The sequence below is a fragment of the Lathyrus oleraceus genome, chromosome 2 (assembly GCF_024323335.1).
Source record: "Lathyrus oleraceus cultivar Zhongwan6 chromosome 2, CAAS_Psat_ZW6_1.0, whole genome shotgun sequence".
Lineage (NCBI taxonomy): Eukaryota > Viridiplantae > Streptophyta > Magnoliopsida > Fabales > Fabaceae > Lathyrus > Lathyrus oleraceus.
This window is the reverse complement of record NC_066580.1, coordinates 46979798-46999620: the sequence shown is the minus strand read 5'-3', so window position 1 is coordinate 46999620 and position 19823 is coordinate 46979798. Positions and strand designations below refer to the sequence as shown.

The 19823-nt window shown below is 38.4% G+C and overlaps 1 protein-coding gene across 1 annotated transcript; it reads right to left on the bottom strand.

Annotated features, from left to right (window-relative positions):
• Positions 1-14553: 14553 nt before the first annotated feature.
• Positions 14554-18075, bottom strand: LOC127118020 (vacuolar protein sorting-associated protein 29). Its single transcript, XM_051048152.1, has 4 exons — positions 17902-18075; positions 16598-16766; positions 15284-15421; positions 14554-15078 (listed from the first exon to the last, which is right to left on the bottom strand). The coding sequence occupies exons 2-4, from the start codon at positions 16727-16729 to the stop codon at positions 14776-14778; spliced, it is 573 nt and encodes a 190-aa protein (XP_050904109.1). The 5' UTR covers positions 16730-16766; positions 17902-18075; the 3' UTR covers positions 14554-14775.
• Between the last annotated feature and the right edge of the window lie 1748 nt (positions 18076-19823).

Sequence of the window (19823 nt, the reverse complement as noted above, 5' to 3'; positions counted from 1 at the left end):
TGGGGTTGGGTGAATGGCATGTTTTGGTTGTATGTTTGTGTGTTTGTGGAACGGAAAGTTTGACGGATAGGTGGTTGTGAGTAACCGGGCTGAGAATGTTGTTGGGGGTTAGATGTTGATCCTTCTTGTGTGTAACTTGTCTGGCGTGGGTCGTAGAGGTACATATCATCGGCGATGAATTGAAATCCAACCGATCATTTGGCATGACTGCGTCAGTTAAGACATGGTCATGACGGTGCTTCCACTTGCGACACTCTGATCTTGCGAAGGTTTGCCAAGGGTTGAAGTTCCATTGGTCGTTCACTTTACGCATATGCCATTCTCCTAGGCTAGCTGGGGGGTCTGGGATATTCTAGACCATACCGAACTGCAGCTTCACACGATCGATGTTGTGCATCTCCACTGTTGTGAATCGTATTATCGGTGTGCATGCTGTCCATACGGCTGCGTCTTCAGGGTTGACCTGATGCTCATGATCCATATTAAGGTATGGACACCAAATGAACTGAAATGTTAAAGACGATAGGATTTAAATGAATGTAGAAAAAGTCAACATAATATGACGAATTAATGAAGTTATTTTGCTTACGTCTGTCGGTCGAAGGTGATCCAACAGGTTGCGATACTGAGTAATACAGTGTCTCGGACTGTTGGTGTAAGCCCTAGAGGCCAATACATTTTGGTACTTGTATCGAATAATAAAAGGAATTCTCTTTATTATGGTTGATTAATAAAGTCCCTGGAATAGATAGTCCGTTTAATGTATTAAGTGTGACTTAATCATGAGAACACATTAAACATAAGGACACTATTCCTAAAGTATCCGTAGTCGAGCTTTAGTGTGAAGTGGGATAACATTAAAGCATTAAGACTATTATGTTTGTAGACTGATGATCACATCTCATGGATCATGGATAAAGAGTTATCAAGTCTTAAACATAGGTATGAATATTAGGAGTAATATTTATACCGGATTGACCCGCTATGAGAATACTATATAGAAAGTTATGCAAGGTGTCATAAGTTATTCTCATGGTGATAATAATGTATTCCACTCTTCGACCTGAAACCACTATGGACCCTAGATGTAGAGTCGAGTGCTTTATTGCTGATCCAACGTTGTCCGTAACTGGATAACCATAAAGACAGTTGATGGGTACTCCACAAAGCATGCTGAGGGACATGAGTGACCTAGATGGAATTTGCCCATCCTGCATAACAGGATAAATGTCTATGGGCCCAATATTGAACTGGACAAGGATGACACGGTCTATGCCTTATGTTCAATATAGACATAAGGGCAAAGGGGTAATTATACACATAAGTATTATCACAGAAGGAATTGTCAGATCACATGACATTTTCGTGTCTTGGGTAGCAGTGATGTGTTGCTAGATACCGCTCACTGTTTATTATGTTAAATGCGTGATTTAATATAATTGCCAACGTCACGAAAACCTACAGGGTCACACACAAAGGACGGATTGATGAGAGATAGAGTAACTAAGGAATACCGTAAGGTACGGTGCCCTTAAGTGAGTTATAGAACATCGTAAGGTACGGTGTACTTGAGTAGAATACGAAATATGGTAAGGTACCATGGGCTTAAGTGATTTTGGGCCTATTATAAGATATGGACCAAAATACACTTAAGTGGGCTTTTTAGCTTGAAGCCCACACAAGTGGTTCTATAAATAGAACCCTTGTGCAGAAGCATAAAATGGCGGTTGCATTATTTTCGTTTTCTCTCACTCTCTCTCTCTCACTCAAAGCCTTCATTCGTACCAGCTAGCACTGAGATTGAAGGAACCCGTTCGTGTGGACTGAGTAGAGACGTTGTCATCGTTCAACGTTCGTGATCGCTTCGTGGATCTGCATCAAAGGTTTTGATCGTCACAAAAGATCTGCACCAAAGGTTTCGATCATCACAAGAGGTAAATATTCTATCACTGATCATGACCATTCGTAAGGATCTCTAAAGGAGAAATTTTTTAATTTCCGCTGCGTTTTGGACCGCAATTCTCCTTCAGTGGTATCAGAGCCACTTACGAAACCATGAATCGGATAGGTGTTTAATTTCTGTATTAATATGATTAAAAGACAGAATGAATCAATTAATTAAACGGGCAATTAAATTTGGCATCATGAGTGTACGAGTTGGATGATTGATGTTGACTATGCTTCGGAATCCGACATTAGTATGGTGAAGCAGCGATACATCGATCGTCCATATGTTACGCAATTGAGACCGATCAACTTATATATGATATAAGTAATCCTAATGCAAAGTACGGTATATGTGATATACTGTTTCTGTTTCGTTCATTCAAACACTAAATTATTGTTTTCCTTTGAGCGATCAATAGTCATTTGCTTCGGAATCCGACATTAGTATGGTGAAGCAATGACCTGTTGATCGATCATACTGAATTAACAATCGAGGTGTGTTTGACGGTCTGAAATTGGCGCATTAGGGTTGGTGACGGCGCAAGGGTTGTGCCGTCAAGGAGTTGTGAATTTAGGGCTTTTGGAAGAGGTCTGTAGACTGTTTCAAAGTTCTGTTATTTTGGCCGCGTGAAGCTCGTGTGACGAGCGTAACAAGCGTAACAAGTTGGATGTGTGACGGTCGTAACAGGACCCGTGACGGTCGTAACAAGCCTGTGACGGTCGTCACATGCTTTGTGACGGTCGTCACACTCACAAATCCAGAATTATAGGCGTTTCTGTTTTTGACCGTGTGACGGTCGTAACAAGCCTGTGACGGTCGTAACACGCTGGGCATGACGTTCGTCATGGGCTAGGTGACGGTCGTCACACTCACAGGGTCAGAATTCTTGGGGTTTCTCTTTTGTGACTACGCAAGGGTTGTGTTGATGCAAAACGATGTCCGTTTCAAATGAATTGTTCATTAAAATTTTGGACAGGGGCGCTGCCCCTTGACCCCGTCCGCTGACCGGGCAGCGGAACCCCCGGCTAACTCTGCGTAGTGTGATCGGTCGCCGAAATTTAATTTTGTTTTAATTAATTAAAGGAATTAAAATTAATAATAATAATGCGATTGTTATTATTGCCTTGTTGTGATCAGTTATGGCCTTAGTCTTCCTTCATTTTGTTTTGGGTTTTAAATACGACCTGCGTGTCGTGCCTCTCCTTTTGACCTCTTAATGTAACTTCTTTTCTCATCTCAAACCCTCGTATGTAAAACGAGTTTCTTCTGGAATGTAATACTGTGAAGAAAGAGAAGAAGACAATGTTATGAAGAAAGAGAAGAATTCAAGATCAAAGGAGGACAACCTTGAAGATCTTGCTTGGAGAAGCTTAGAGAAGAATTCAATACTAAAGGAGGACAACCTTGAAGGTCTTGCTTGGAGAAGCTTAGATCGTTATTAGGTTAGCTTAGGTTCTCTCATTGGCTTGGGAGAACAATTGCGCTAGGGGCCATAACTGTTTCATTGTGTATGTATGTTGATGCATGTGAATGTATGTTGATGCATGTGAGAGACGATTTATATGATAAATAAGCCGGTGAGATCATAACAATTGCAATTCCCTCAAACTAAAATATTAAGTTTATGCTTTCCAAGTTTTAGCATTCATCAAGACTAGTATCGGATAATGTAGGTTTCGCCAAAGCGAGGTGCATGTTCTATATTAGTAAGGTGCGATGGGATAATTGTAATATCCAACTGCTAAAACAATGGGTCAAACTTAACTAAACAAATTATGATGATATTATATATGTTTGCTTTCCAAGTTTTAGCACTCATCAAGACTAGTATCGGATAATGTAGGTTTCGCCAAAGCGAGGTGCATGTTCTATATTAGTAAGGTGCGATGGGATAATTGTAATATCCAACTGCTAAGACAATGGGTCAAACTTAATTATAATAATATCATATATGTTTTAGAAGCAAGAGTTGGGAATAATCCATATGATGGATTGGAATAAGGAGTTATTCACCCAACTGAAATTTTCGAGAGTTGTATGAGATACAATTGGAAGGAGTTCCTACCTAAATAACTTAGTTTTGTGTAATCCGCCTACGCGGACTTAGAACGAAGTGAAATATGGATCTCGACCCACTAGAAAATCTTCCAACGGGATTTTCCGAATCAAATGATGAGGGTCATTTGTTTTGAGTAAAATAGTGGGAGCATATTTGATTAAAGGCCTAATTAAATATGTCAATGATACTTATATTTTCTTAATCCCTATGTAGATAACCATGACAGCAAACACCTCTAACAACATCTTGCGATCAATCCTTGACAAGGAAAAATTGTCTGGGACAAATTTTCTGGATTGGCACCGAAACCTGAGGAGTGTCCTCAAACATGATAAAAAGTTGTATGTCTTGGAGACACCTGTTCCTGAAGAGGAACCTCCTAGTTCTGCACCTAAGGCAGAAAGAGATGCTTATAAGAAGCATGTCGATGATGCCAATGAAACTGCTTGTCTCATGCTGGCTACCATGAACTCAGAATTGCAAAAGCAACATGAGAACATGTCAGCGTTCGATATGATCGAACACCTGAAGCTGCTCTATCAAAAGCAAGCAAGGCATGAGAGGTTTGAAGTTTCAAAAGCCCTTTTCCAAAGCAAGTTAGCTGAGGGAGCCCCTGTAGGTCCCCATGTACTCAAGATGATTGGGTATGTGGAAAACCTTGAGAGATTGGGTTTTCCCCTCGAAAAGGAACTTGCGACTGATTTGATCTTGCAATCGTTGCCAGATAGTTTCAGTCAATTTGTCCTAAATTTCAATATGATTGATATGGACAAATCTCTTCCTGAACTGCTCGCTATGTTAAGAACTGCCGAGCTGAATCTGAAGTCAAAAGGGAAGTCCATTATGATGATCGGAAATGGAAAGAGACAGAACAAAAGGCCCACTAAGCAGGGTGATAAAGGGAAAGGCAAGGAAGTTGCCAAACCCAAACCCACCGTTGCTGCTTTAAAGCCTAGTGGAGGCATAGCAAAAGAAGGCACCTGCTTCCATTGCGGTAAGACCGGACACTGGAAGAGGAACTGCCCAAAGTACCTGGAAGATAAGAAGAATGGAGTAGAGACTTCAACTTCAGGTATTTTTGTTATTAAATAAATTTATCTACTTCTGCATCATGGGTATTAGATACTAGATGCGGTTCTCACATTTGTACAAATGTGCAGGGGCTGAAAAGGAGTAGAAATTTGGCAAAAGGTGAAGTTGACCTACGAGTTGGCAATGGAGCAAAGGTTGCTACTTTAGCCGTAGGATCTTATGTATTGACTTTACCTAGTGGTTTTATAATTCAGTTAGAGAACTGTTATTATTTACCTGCAATTAGCAGGAATATTAATTCCATTTCTTGTTTGGACAAGTTTGGTTTTTCATTTATAATAAAGAACAATTGTTGCTCAATTTATTTGAATGATATATTCTATGCTACTGCACAAATGAGCAATGGACTACATGTCATTGATCTCGAAATGCCTATTAATAACATTAATACTAAAAGGGTGAAACCTAACGAGTTAAAACCAACTAGGTAAGAATATTAAAACTCTTCGATCAGATCGAGGTGGTGAGTATTTAAGCCTAGAGTTTGATGACCATCTGAAAGAGTGTGGGATCCTATCCCAACTTACTCCTCCTGGAACACCCCAATGGAATGGTGTATCTGAGAGAAGAAATCGAACCCTGTTAGACATGGTATGATCCATGATGAGTCACGCCGATCTTCCAAACTCCTTTTGGGGACATACACTATTGACAACAGCTTACACACTTAACCATGTTCCATCCAAAAGGGTTGAGAAGATACCATATGAGATATGGAGTGGTAAGAAACCACATATGTCTTACATAAAGATTTGGGGTTGCGAGGTTTATGTGAAACGACAAATTTCAACTAAGCTTGAGCCCAAATCTGACAAATGCTTATTTGTGGGGTATCCTAAAGAAACAAGAGGGTATTACTTCTACAATCCTTCTGAGGGCAAAGTGTTTGTCACTCGAACTGGAGTTTTCCTAGAAAATAATTTTATTTCCAAAGGAACCAGTGGGAGGAAAGTAGAGCTTGAAGAAATTCAAGAACCACAAAGCATAGATACACCTATGGAGGAATTAGAGCAGGAAACACAAGAAGTTGTGGAAGAGCAACCTGCTCAAGTAGAATAAGACCAGCGTAGGTCAGGCAGGATACGTCACCTACCTGAGATATATGGCTCAAGGTGATGTATCACTCATGGATCAAGATGAGCCTGTGACCTACTCATGGAATTTTCGTTTTGATGAAACAGTAAAACAATATGGATTAATCAAGAACAAAGATGAGCCTTGTGTCTACAAGAAGGTTAGTGGGAGCATGATCGTATTCCTGGTATTATATGTAGATGACATATTACTTATTGGAAACGATATCCCTACCATGCAACAAGTAAAGTCTTGGGTGGGGAAATGCTTTTCTATGAAGGACCTAGGTGAAACAGCCTATATATATTAGGAATCAGAATCTATAGAGATAGATCATAAAATGCTTGGCCTAAGTCAGAGTACATAGACAAGGTGCTGAGACGCTTTAATATGAATGATTCCAATGGTTATGTGTTTTGCTGAAATGGTGGCACTGTGAGCTTAAAAATTTCAAAGCAAGATACAGTTGCTGATTCTACAACCGAGGCCGAGTATATTGCTGCCTCAAATGCAGAAAAGGGAGTTGTTTGGATCAAAAAGTTCATTAGTGAACTTGGCATAGTCCCTAGCATTGTGGATCCCATTGGTCTCTATTATGATAACAATCGTGCTATCGCACAAGCTAAGGAGCCTAGATCTCACCGACGATCCAAACACATACTTAGGCGTTATCATCTCATTCGAGAGATAATAGATAGAGGAGATGTGAAAATATGTAAAGTACCTACACTTGACAATATAGTTGACCCACTGACAAAGCCTCTTGCGCAGCAGAAGCATGATGGCCATACTAGATCAATGGGCATACGGGGTATGCCTGATTGGCTCTAGTGCTAGTGGGAGATTGTTGGTGTAAGCCCTAGAGGCCAATACATTTTGGTACTTGTATCGAATAATAAAAGGCATTCTCTTTATTATGGTTGATTAATAAAGTCCCTGGAATAGATAGTCCGTTTAATGTATTAAGTGTGACTTAATCATGAGAACACATTAAACATAAGGACACTATTCCTAAAGTATCCGTAGTCGAGCTTTAGTGTGAAGTGGGATAACATTAAAGCATTAAGACTATTATGTTTGTAGACTGATGATCACATCTCATGGATCATGGATAAAGAGTTATCAAGTCTTAAACATAGGTATGAATATTAGGAGTAATATTTATACCGGATTGACCCGCTATGAGAATACTATATAGAAAGTTATGCAAGGTGTCATAAGTTATTCTCATGGTGATAATAATGTATTCCACTCTTCGACCTGAAACCACTATGGACCCTAGATGTAGAGTCGAGTGCTTTATTGCTGATCCAACGTTGTCCGTAACTGGATAACCATAAAGACAGTTGATGGGTACTCCACAAAGCATGCTGAGGGACATGAGTGACCTAGATGGAATTTGCCCATCCTGCATAACAGGATAAATGTCTATGGGCCCAATATTGAACTGGACAAGGATGACACGGTCTATGCCTTGTGTTCAATATAGACATAAGGGCAAAGGGGTAATTATACACATAAGTATTATCACAGAAGGAATTGTCAGATCACATGACATTTTCGTGTCTTGGGTAGCAGTGATGTGTTGCTAGATACCACTCACTGTTTATTATGTTAAATGCGTGATTTAATATAATTGTCAACGTCACGAAAACCTACAGGGTCACACACAAAGGACGGATTGATGAGAGATAGAGTAACTAAGGAATACCGTAAGGTACGGTGCCCTTAAGTGAGTTATAGAACATCGTAAGGTACGGTGTACTTGAGTAGAATACGAAATATGGTAAGGTACCATGGGCTTAAGTGATTTTGGGCCTATTATAAGATATGGACCAAAATACACTTAAGTGGGCTTTTTAGCTTGAAGCCCACACAAGTGGTTCTATAAATAGAACCCTTTTGCAGAAGCATAAAATGGCGGTTGCATTATTTTCGTTTTCTCTCACTCTCTCTCTCTCACTCAAAGCCTTCATTCGTACCAGCTAGCACTGAGATTGAAGGAACCCGTTCGTATGGACTGAGTAGAGACGTTGTCATCGTTCAACGTTCGTGATCGCTTCGTGGATCTGCATCAAAGGTTTTGATCGTCACAAAAGATCTGCACCAAAGGTTTCGATCATCACAAGAGGTAAATATTCTATCACTGATCATGATCATTCATAAGGATCTCTAAAGGAGAATTTTTTTAATTTCCGCTGCGTTTTGGACCGCAATTCTCCTTCACGGACATCTGCTGTAATTCATACCGCGTGCCGACCATCAAACCAAAAAGTTAAAATAAATTAGTTATGGGTACTAAACTGTAAGGAAGTAAGTAAAGATATAGCAATTTAAACAACTTACTTTTTTGCATATGGAAAAGTGAAGGGGTTGTTACTGACCGGTGCTAGAGACGGTAGTCTTGACCATCCCCATGCTTGTAGCAAAACAGCACATCCAGAAAATGTAGATGTGTCTTTGTGGGAGTTTTTGCACAACAAACTATAGAGATAGGCTAGACATGCGGATCCCCAACTGTAACTACCTATTCTATCTACATGTCTAAGTAGAGGTAAGTACATAATATGCATGCTAGAACCACTACCTTCGGGAAATAAAAAGGATCCTAGTAACAACATAATGTAACACCTAGTTTTGATTATTCGAGCATCTTCGGTAGAATGCTCATCTAAATATAAACTATTATAATATGACTTTAGGCGTGAGAGTAGTATACCTTGACCTCTAGCATTATCATCTAACAAATCAGTGTTTAAAAGCTCCATGCAAATTGAATTTGCATAGTTGGTCTTACCATTAACAGCTTTGCCTTCAATTCGTAGTCCTAAAAGCATGTAGACGTCTTCTAACGTCACGGTACACTCACCGGTTGGAAACCAAAATGTGTGTGTCTCTGGCCTCCATCTTTCGCATAAGGCTAGAATGAACTTGTTATCTATAGACCAAGACATAATCTTGCTAATCTGACCAAAACCGGCGAGTTCAACATAAGGTTGAATCATCGGGTCCATTGGGACAAATTCGTGGACTCGAGTTCGAAACCTTGATACATCCTATAATAGAAATAATATAACACTTGACTAAGTTGGTATTTCAAAATAAAATGGGGTTGGTGGAGATGAAACATAAAAAATTAGTATAAGAAAAAACTTACGTATGTTGCGATGTTTGCAACTGTTCCTCTGTATGCTTCGCCCATTGTGAGTAAAGACATATTGTTGGGGAGTTGGTGTAGATGAAATTGGAAGATGTTGTTGAAGATGAAATTGTAAAAGAAGTAATGTAGATGAAGTAGTGAGAATGTTGGTGTGGAAGAATTGTTGAAGGAGTGGATGTATTTATAGGCAAATGGATGAGAGCATAAAAATTTGTGTTTGCATGGTGTCTCCACCTCATTTGGCGACCATGTACATTCCTAAAGAGGGGGCGCCATTCAAATTGGCGACACCATAGGGTACATGCATGCAAGGCTAGTTCTGAATGCTTGGTTTCAAGGACTGACTCCATGGGGGCGCCATTCAAATTGGCGACCATGTACATGCCTTAAGTGTAGGCGCCAAACCAATTGGCGCCACCATCTGCATGTCTGACACGTGGCATTCTTGTCTCCTGCATGCTGAACAACTCACTTGTGGATGGCTTGCATGATTGACACATCATCTCTGACTATGTTACATGTCCGACACGTATCTGTCTTGTCTCCTGCATGCTGATGACTAGCTTCTTGATAGCTTGCATGGTTGACACATCATCTAAGACTGTCTTGCATGACTGACACATCATGTTTGACCATCTTAGGTGTCCGACACGTGGCTGTCTTGTCTCCTGCATGCTGATGACTAACTTCTTGATAGCTTGCAAGGTTAACACATCAACTCACACTGTCTTGCAGGATTGACACATCATCTCAGACACGTGGCTCTCTAGTATCCTGCATGCTGAAGACTCACTTCTTGATAGGTTTCCTGGTTGACACATCAACTCACACTGTCTTGCATGACAGACACATCATCTCATGACTAGCTAGCATGCTTGACACATCAACTCACACTGTCTTGCATGACAGACACATTATCTCAGAACTAGCTAGCATGCTTGACACATCAACTCACACTGTCTTGCATGCTTGACACATTATCTCAGAGTAGCTTCAATGTCCGACACATCATCTCAGAACTAGCTAGCATGTGAGACACTGATACCATCTATTTAAGTGTCTTACTATCAACATCCAAGACACTTCACTCACATTCATCTGCACTTGCAAAATAGTTTTCATCTCCAAAATGTCATCTTCATCATTATACAGTGTCAACGTTCACTACAACGGTGAAACTTTTGAGTCTGAGCTTCATGGTTTTTGTTTTAGAAACACTGATACCATTAGAGTCACGATGAAGAGAAATGCAACCTTTTTGCATTTGAAAAAAAGAATACAATCCTTTATAGGATCAGGTATTGTGTCAAAGATGACATATCAAAATCCTATATTTTTTTAGAATGGTCAATGCAAGTTTTTCCCCCTTAAGGTACGAGACGATGAAGATGTTGAAAACATGTTTCTTAGTCATGAACATTCAGGCATGGATTGTATCGAGTTGTACATTACTCTACAACCATGTATACCGTCTCAACAGTCTCAACTAACCGATCAGGATGCAGCTGGTGAAGATGCTGCAGATGATGCACAATGGTCAGATGAACTCAACCCAGAAGCAGAAGTAGAAGTCGACGTTGTTGATGAAGAAGAAGAGGAGACCGAGATACAGGTTGATCACATCCTGAACAACGACGATGAAGATGAGGCTCAACCACCACCAATACCTCCTAGTCATGCCTACAATCCTCCTCAACATATGACAAATATGGATCTTCACGACGATGAAACGTCCGACAGTGTCTTCTATAATCTGTATCCGATACCAGTAGGCGAATTAAAGGTGGGAGACATGTTTCGTACCAAAGAAGAATGTGTCTTGGCAATCAAAAAATTCCACATGAACAACTTTGCTGACTTTACAGTGAAACGCACTGATTCTAGAAGGTATGTTATCGAATGTCGTAACATGCTTTGTAAGTTTCGTTTGGCTGCATCTTACAAGAAGAAAAATGACTCTTGGGAGATCGCTTCAATAGATCCACCACACAGTTGCGTTGCAACTAACGTTGAACAAGATCACCGTAAACTGAGCACAACTTTGATATGTCAAGACATTCTGCCATTGGTAAATAAAGACCCATCAGTGAAGGTGAGTATAATTATATCCCATATCCGAACAACATATAATTATACTTCATCTTACAAGAAAGCATGGATTGCGAGGACAAAGGTTGTTGAACAGGTTTTCGGCAACTGGGAGGATTCATTCAAGGAATTACCACGGTTTTTATGGGCACTAAAAACTTATGTCCCAGGAACTGTGGCAATTCTGGAGACAGTGCCAGCAATGATGCCAGACGGAACTTGTGCTACAGGTAATAGAATATTTCACCGTCTCTTTTGGGCATTTGACCCGTGCATCAAAGGTTTCGCTTTCTGCAAACCTCTCCTGCAAATTGATGGCACTTGGTTATACGAAAAATACAAGGGTACTTTGCTCATGGTAGTTGCACAAGACGGTAACAACAATGTATTTCCCATTGCCTTTGCTCTGGTTGAAGGTGAAACGGCTGGTGGATGGGGTTTCTTTCTTCGACATCTCAGAACGCATGTCGCTCCACAAGCCAATCTATGTTTGATTTCTGATAGACATGCTGCCATAGAAAGTGCCTACAACAACCATGACAACGGATGGCATGATCCTCCTTCTACACATGTCTACTGTATCATACACATTGCACAAAACTTCATGCGTGCTATAAAAGATAAGAATCTTCGCAAGAAGGTGGTGAATGCTGGGTATGCTTTAACTCAACCGTCATTTCAATATTATCGTGATGAAATTCGACTGTCTAATGAAGACGCGGGGAGATGGATAAATAACATCCCAGTAGAGCAGTGGACAAGAGCATTTGACGGTGGTTGTCGATGGGGCCACATGACAACAAACATTGTGGAATGCATGAACGGGGTTTTCAAAGGAATTCGAAATCTGCCGATAACCGCCTTGGTAAGATCAACCTATTATAGGTTGGCTTCTATGTTCGCAACCAGAGGTGAAAGATGGAGTGCAGTGTTAATGTCCGGACAAGTATTCAGTCAGTGTTGCATGAAGGTCATGAAAGAGGAGAGCATCAAAGCTACGACACACGCTGTAACAGTGTTTGACCGTCATAGACAAAATTTCAGCGTCCAGGAAACAATGGGCAACAACGAGGGGAGACCAAATTTAGCCTACGCGGTTAAACTACACAGAAGTTGGTGCGATTGTGGAAAATTTCAGGCCTTCCGCATACCTTGCTCCCATGTCATTGCAGCATGCGCTTATACTCGTCAAGACGCTTACACCCATTTATCTGATGTGTACAAGGCCAACACCATCATGAATGTATATAGTCAAAGCTTTTCAGTACTACCAATGGAGGATTATTGGCCTCCATATGAAGGAGATATTGTTTGGCACAATGAAGAGATGCGTAGAAAGAAGAAAGGAAGGCCAAACAGCACACGTATCAGAACAGAGATGGATTCCACAGATAAAATGATAAGATTATGTAGTATCTGTCGCCAACCAGGACACAACAAAAACAACTGTCCCAATCAAGGAGCATCATCTACATCTTAAGCTTTTTGTAACATGGTATCTAGATCTTAAGTTATTTGTGACATTGTATTTCTGTAACAATCAATCATTATATATCATTAAGTTCTTGTTACAACGAGTTTCATAACCAACATCAATACAAAACATCTGAAAACATAAATAATTCTAACTTATTACAACAATCAAATTAATGTCGTCTCGACCGAACATCATTTCCCTAGCATCCTTATCAGTCTTCATTCGCACCCAACCAAAGATACTGTCAAGTCTCTCAATACTTCTGATTTTTTTCCCTTCTGGTATTTTCCCGTCTAACCATCGAACCAACTCCCTCTTCAGTTGATCTAACGTGGTGATGTTCCAAAACAGCATCAGCAATTGAGGTTTGTCTCTCGCATAAATCACCTTACCGTATCGGCGACGAACACCAAACATGATAGCCAAATGATTATATGAGTTGTGGAACAATAGGTCACACAACGCATCTATTTATAAGACAAAAAAGGCATTTTATGAGGGAGTCGCCAATTGAGTTGGCGCCTCCTCTTAAAACCTACACATAGGCGCCAATTGGATTGACTAGGGCACCTGCCCTAGCCAATCCAATTGGCGCCTCCATTCAAGTTTTAACAACAGTCGCCATATGAACAACTTTCATGTTCATCAAAAATCCATTTGAAACTTGGAAGCTCATCATTCATTTCAAAACATTATAGGTCATTTTGACAGAAACCCTAATTTTGGGTCAAGTTCGCAGGGACCTAACTCACTCATTTTTAATTATTTTGAGGTGGGACCAAGTGCATTGCAAAATTTGAGATGTCTACTTCAAATGTTATGTTGGACAAAATTTCATAACTCTAAAAGAAACACATGCAATAATGCAAGACATTATAGGTCAGATTACAGTTGAAAAACTCATAAGTCCAACTTCAACTGCCCATAACTTTCTCATAAAAAATCCAAATGATGCAAAATTTATATCCAAATTCATTGTCTTGAAAAGATCTTCAACTTTCATGTTGGAGGTTTTTTCATTTGAGGATTTTTTAAGGGAGTCGCCAATTGGATTGGCGCCCCCTCTTAAAAATTACACATAGGTGCCAATTGGATTGGCTAGGGCACCTGCCCAAACCAATCCAATTGGCGCCTCCTTGCAATTTTTAAGAGGGGTCGCCAATCCAATTGGCGCCTCTTCCTAAAAGTGGGGTAGATTGGGAATTTTGCTGAAAAGTGAGGTATTTTGGGAATTTTTTCGAAAAACTGGATTATCTCGGTAAAAAAACCACCTTTTGTATCCTTAAACCAAAGGTAATATTACTACATTTCAATACGGAATAAAGAATGTCATTTAAGAATTCTGATTAAAGAATGTCATTTAAGATTTTTAGATACCAATTAAAGAATACAATAATATTGTCATAATTAAAATATTAGAAGTAGTATATACAGTAATAATTAGATGACACAATTAAAAACATTGTAATCCTTAATACATTGAAAAGTGAGAATAATAATCATTTTGAAATAAATTTTATTTGACAAAACAACAACTATTTTGAATAGGATGGAGTATAATTATAAAATAAAATCCTGTATAAATTGCCTCAACAAGTGTTACATGCAACTAGGATATTGTAAACTAAAGCTAACATTTAGGTGCAGATCGTGGATGTCTGAAATAGCTGTCTGTTTATGAAATACAAATTACAATGTTACATATTTCTACTTAAGCAAATATTTTGCAGCATATAATATCTGGACCAATCACTGGTATAAGGGGTACATAAAACCATTGCTAATCAGTCACATAAGTTCCTCACAGGTCACAATGATCAAATCCTACGATCCTGTCAAATACATGTGTTTCAAACTTCAAAGCAAAATACAAGTGTTTAAAGAGCAGGGACGCTTGTGGATGTTTTCTTAAAATCAATCTTGTCAACCTTAACCTCTCCATCAATAAGTTCATATACATAGACCACGACACGCAGAGCGTCGATGTCCATTAGCACAAAACTTGGGTTCACATCATAGGTGATGCTGCTGTAGGCACCTGATGCAGAACCTGGATTTATAACCACACCACCCTCGTGTTTGTAAGCGGTAAACTGATGGGTGTGACCCGTGACAAGGATGTCTACATCAAGCTGTCTCTGTAACATGGCCAGTGAGTCTAGGTCTCCCCATGGAATAACCTTCAGAATCATTAAGAAGACATAATCATCGTATAGCAATACATATCATAAAACATTTTTTGGTTTACCAATAATAGTTCCCGTTAGATGATGAAACCCAAAATTAACTAGAAAAGCTCGGGTTAACTGTAGAGAAAAATCCAAAACTGGTAATCTATAGAAGTGAAATAGCGCATATAACATCAGAGTAAAAAATAAATCAAACCTGATGACCATGGCATAGTCCCAACTTAAACTGGCCAATGGTTAGTGTCTTGGTCTCTGGATATCTTGAATCTTCATCATACTCACCGCGAGTTATATGCAAGTCGGGGCATAGAGTCTTTAGGTAGTCATGGACTTCCTGAATATAAATGGCATAAAACTTACCTTAGAAATTTAATCATAAGAAATTCTACTTTCAAATCATAGTTAATGGGAATAGAAATAAATATTAAATGTAAGCAATAAAACCATAACAAATGTACTCAATTATTTTTTTGTAGATGTAAACAAATAATCGATGCAACAATACAAGAGAGTAAATACACATGCACTGAAGTTTTGTTACACACTACTACAATCTATGAATCATGGACGCTAACACAGACACCTCACACAACACGGTCGATACTAATATAAAAAAATCATAGAATAACAACATCAATGCATGTTTATTTATTATAATTAAATAAAATTTGAACACTATAAAATATCTTAATTGAGAATCAAAATATATATGCGCATCTATATCGAGCAATTTGTTTCATTAAAAAAATGTAAAACAAGATATGATACTATTTCACATTCTTTCACTCATCTACTACCAAAAAGTTAGAAATGATGTAATCAACATTAATGTCTTTAACCCCGTCATTGATCATCATTGCCTCAACACATCTTTAACTCATACATCTGTTCAAGGATTATCTAAGGTGTGTCGAGGCAACATAAAATACAATTGGGACTCTTGTGTGAGTTGTAGTACGAGTGCCGAATGAGTGTCAGACATGGGGACATGCCTAATCACAGAAGTGTTTGTGCTTCATTTAAAACCATCCATGCTAACAAAAGAAGAACATCAAAACAACCTACAATCATTACTTTTCATTCTTGTCACCAATAACACGATATTACTTTTTCGTTCTTGTCACCGAAATAGTGGACTATGCATGTTGGACAAACCAGGGGGCATTCCATCGAGCCCCAAAATGGCTTCGCCACTGGCCACACGAATCATTACGAACCTTCCATACAGAAATCCAAGATTACCCAATTTCACTAGTTGTTTAAAAGCATCAGTGGTCCACCTAACTAATAAGCTTGAACAATGATAAAAGCATGCAGTGCGACATAGAAAATGTGACAACGCACAAGTTGAGGTATCCTACAGATAAATATTCAAATGCAAGCAGAGACGCATACACTTTAACAAGTTAACCATTCCTGATGAACTTAAATTCTATAACTACAAGATTTTAAGATGAGAATATTTATTTCACAAAACATTTAAGTTATGATTATGATAAGATGCACATACTTTAATACACAAGTTTCCGGTACAAATGATGTGCTGGATCTTGCCAGGGACAAGCATGGACTTGAACTTTGCAGGAATATCAGGCGCCCTGTGGGGTATGTGCATATCCCCCAGGGCCAATACCAGCACCATCGTCAATAATCAGAAACTGAAAGATGACTTAGAGAACCTGCACAAACAAAGTATTGCCCATAAATTATAGAACAGCAACTACATGTTAAAACAATTTAACTCACACACAAGAACCAAGGATAAGACATGTAAATAATCAAGCCTAAAATAACCAAAACAAGTTAATTAACAAAGCAAAGCTCAACAGTCTCCCTGCGTATGTCTAACAAGGAAACCACATTAGAATAGATATTGGGTGAATACTATAAGGCAGCTAAGAAGAATACGTTATCCCAGATTTGTGGTAGAATAAAAACTATCTATGAAATTTATGGCATCCCTCTCCTCACCAATCTCCATCCATAAATAAGCAGCAAATTAAAACACACATTGTTGAGGAATCCGGGGAGTGAGGGAAGCAACAACAAGCTAATTATTATGACTAACGAACCCGAAACACCACATTTCTATTCAAAATCTTAAGACAATTGAGAATATGAATTTTCTCTCTTATACATCCTGCATTCAACTCATTCATAGTCGATGTGAAACTAACCACTCTCACTTAAACTCCAACAATCTCCCTCCAAGTGTGAGTTTTCCACATCACTATATTCGGGTTGAATGATGACTAAGACCTTGCCAAGAACAAAAATGATATTAGTGGAAAGTTGCTTCTGATGCTCCTCCGGACTCCAAACATTATGCACCCTGAATGAGTCTCTCAAAACCTCTAAATTGACATATGACAAACCTTCTCAATTTTCACAGAACTTAATTTCAATCTTCACATAAATTAATCTCAATCCACCCCAATGCTAAGTAGCTACTATACACCTATCAGATCTATCATATCTGTGAAAACCAAGAATCTTAAAAACCATCTTGAACATTTGAAGGGTATGTATGATCTACAAAATAGAAATTTTAAATCCAAATTCAGGCTTTCTGAGAAAATTACCCAATCAAAAACTGATTCAGTGGTGTGATATTAACTTTGATTTTAATTAGTTTTAATTGATCCCTTCTATAAAGTCTACATATGCATGAAATATGAAGGGAAAAAAAACTAATCAACCAACACTCCTTTCTTAGCACATGAAATATATACAAAATTGACGAAAGAACATGAATTGAAGCGGAAGAAAGGGAAACGAAGAAGCAAAATTGGGAATGAGTGAGAAAGAGAGAACCTTGTCTTGTTTGATAATGGCACAGAGAGAGACAGAGAGAGAATCACTCCGATCCGAAGCTGGGCGGTAGAATCAAAACGCCGGCGGAGGCACAAAATCCACGTCAAATCAATTTCACGAATCCGTTACATCAAAAAAAATACTATATTTTATTTTTGACTTAAATACGTTATTGTCTCATTTTATCTATATCAATATATAAAATTTGATTTTTGTGTAGGCTATTTTTCTACTGATTTTACTTTTATGTAACTTAGATAATAACTCTTAATAACTTTTATTGAAATCACTATTATCATCTTTCATATAACGTTCTACTATTAATTTATTATATAACATTCAATTAAAATTAACATTAAATAAATCAATATCATATATATTTTCAAGTGTGTGTATTAAAAAAGTGGACAGACGGACACATTATAAAAGAAAAAATAAATATACTAAAGATGAAATGCATTCTTAAATTTTTAGTTTTTGGTTTATAATATTTTTTTTAATACTAAATTTAGTTTTATTAGTCTTTTCATAAAGAATTATTAAAAAAACAAGGTTTTGTGACATGGTCGGGGGCGGATAAAGAGTGATTATACGTTACATTTTCTATTTATTATAGAAGTTGAATGATTTTTTTTTAAAATAACTATTTAAAAAAATAATTAAAATAGTTAATATTTTGATTTTTTTTTTAAATAATCACCTTTTAAAACAGGTGCGTCAGATGAACTGGCGCATCCGTTTTGAATCAAGAGGAGGCGTCAGCACAACTGACGTATGCTTTAAAAGCAACGCATGGTGGCGCCAAGGGTGCTAGCGTATGCATGTACTTGCATGTGCTTGCGCCCCATTCTTCTGACGTCTACATGTGTTGACATGTGTGGCGCCTACCCCTTTGGCGCATGCATTTTCATACTCCTTCTATAAATACCTCGCCCTTCAGTCATATTTTTCACACAACTTTTATCCTACAATCACATTTTCTTTCATTCAACTTCAATCTCCTTCAAGTTTTTGAGTTTTAACCATGTATGAATACATTCACAAGCGAAATGTCGATTTAATCTTTTCCACTGTTGCGTCTCCGATAAAGATTCGACTTTGGAATATAGATTCGTTTGAACGTCTTAATCGGACGTTGAACATTTGGTTAGATGGAGATATTGGAGATGGTGAAAGAATTAGAAGAATCCAATGACTTTTGTCCACGTTCAACCAAAATGGAGAAGTGCGTGAATGAGTGGATATTAAGACTGACAGAGACGTTCATAGGATGATGCATTACATGTTCAAAATTATTTTGATGGTTGTAATCGCTTACTATTGTAATGGTATTTTAATTGTTTTAGTTGTTTGCGTTGTTGTTTATGTAATGGTATTTCCTCACAAACTTATAATATAAAATAAATTTAGTTTTTTATATATTGCAACAAAGGTGCATGTGAATTTATTTTGTTGTGCTCGTTCCAACACTAGGACAGTTAGTACGATTGTGACCTGACTGACGGCATGAACTACATAACCATTTTGTTCGTCGTGTCCATTTCAATTCGAATACGAGTGTTGTTTAGATGACCATTTTTCTTCCTTCGCATAACTTCGTTGTGCCAGACAATGTCCCCTTGATATTTTGGCCAGTAATCCTCTTTTACCACTACGGAAAAACAAATTTTGTAATCATTTGATAGGCTGATGACTTTGTAAACGTCAGATGATAAGTAGGATGGATCTCTTTGAACCTTTGAACATGCCGCATTGACATGGGAGCAGAGCGTACGAAAGTCTTGGAACTTTCCGCACCATTGGCTCCTCTTCTTCATCAGCGTTCACCATTAAATCAACCAAAATCTCGACTTCTTCTTCTTCATCATCTACAACGTTCACCTCAGCTTGTTCGTCATCATCAGTTTCACAAAACACTTGTG

Coding starts and splice junctions, on each gene's coding strand:
- LOC127118020 (XM_051048152.1), bottom strand. CDS start 16,729: ATGGTGCTGGTATTGGCCCTGGGGGATATGCACATACCCCACAGGGCG. Junction 15,422..16,597: donor CCGGAAACTTGTGTATTAAA/GTATGTGCATCT, acceptor ATTTATATTCAG/GAAGTCCATGACTACCTAAA. Junction 15,079..15,283: donor GACTATGCCATGGTCATCAG/GTTTGATTTATT, acceptor ATGATTCTGAAG/GTTATTCCATGGGGAGACCT.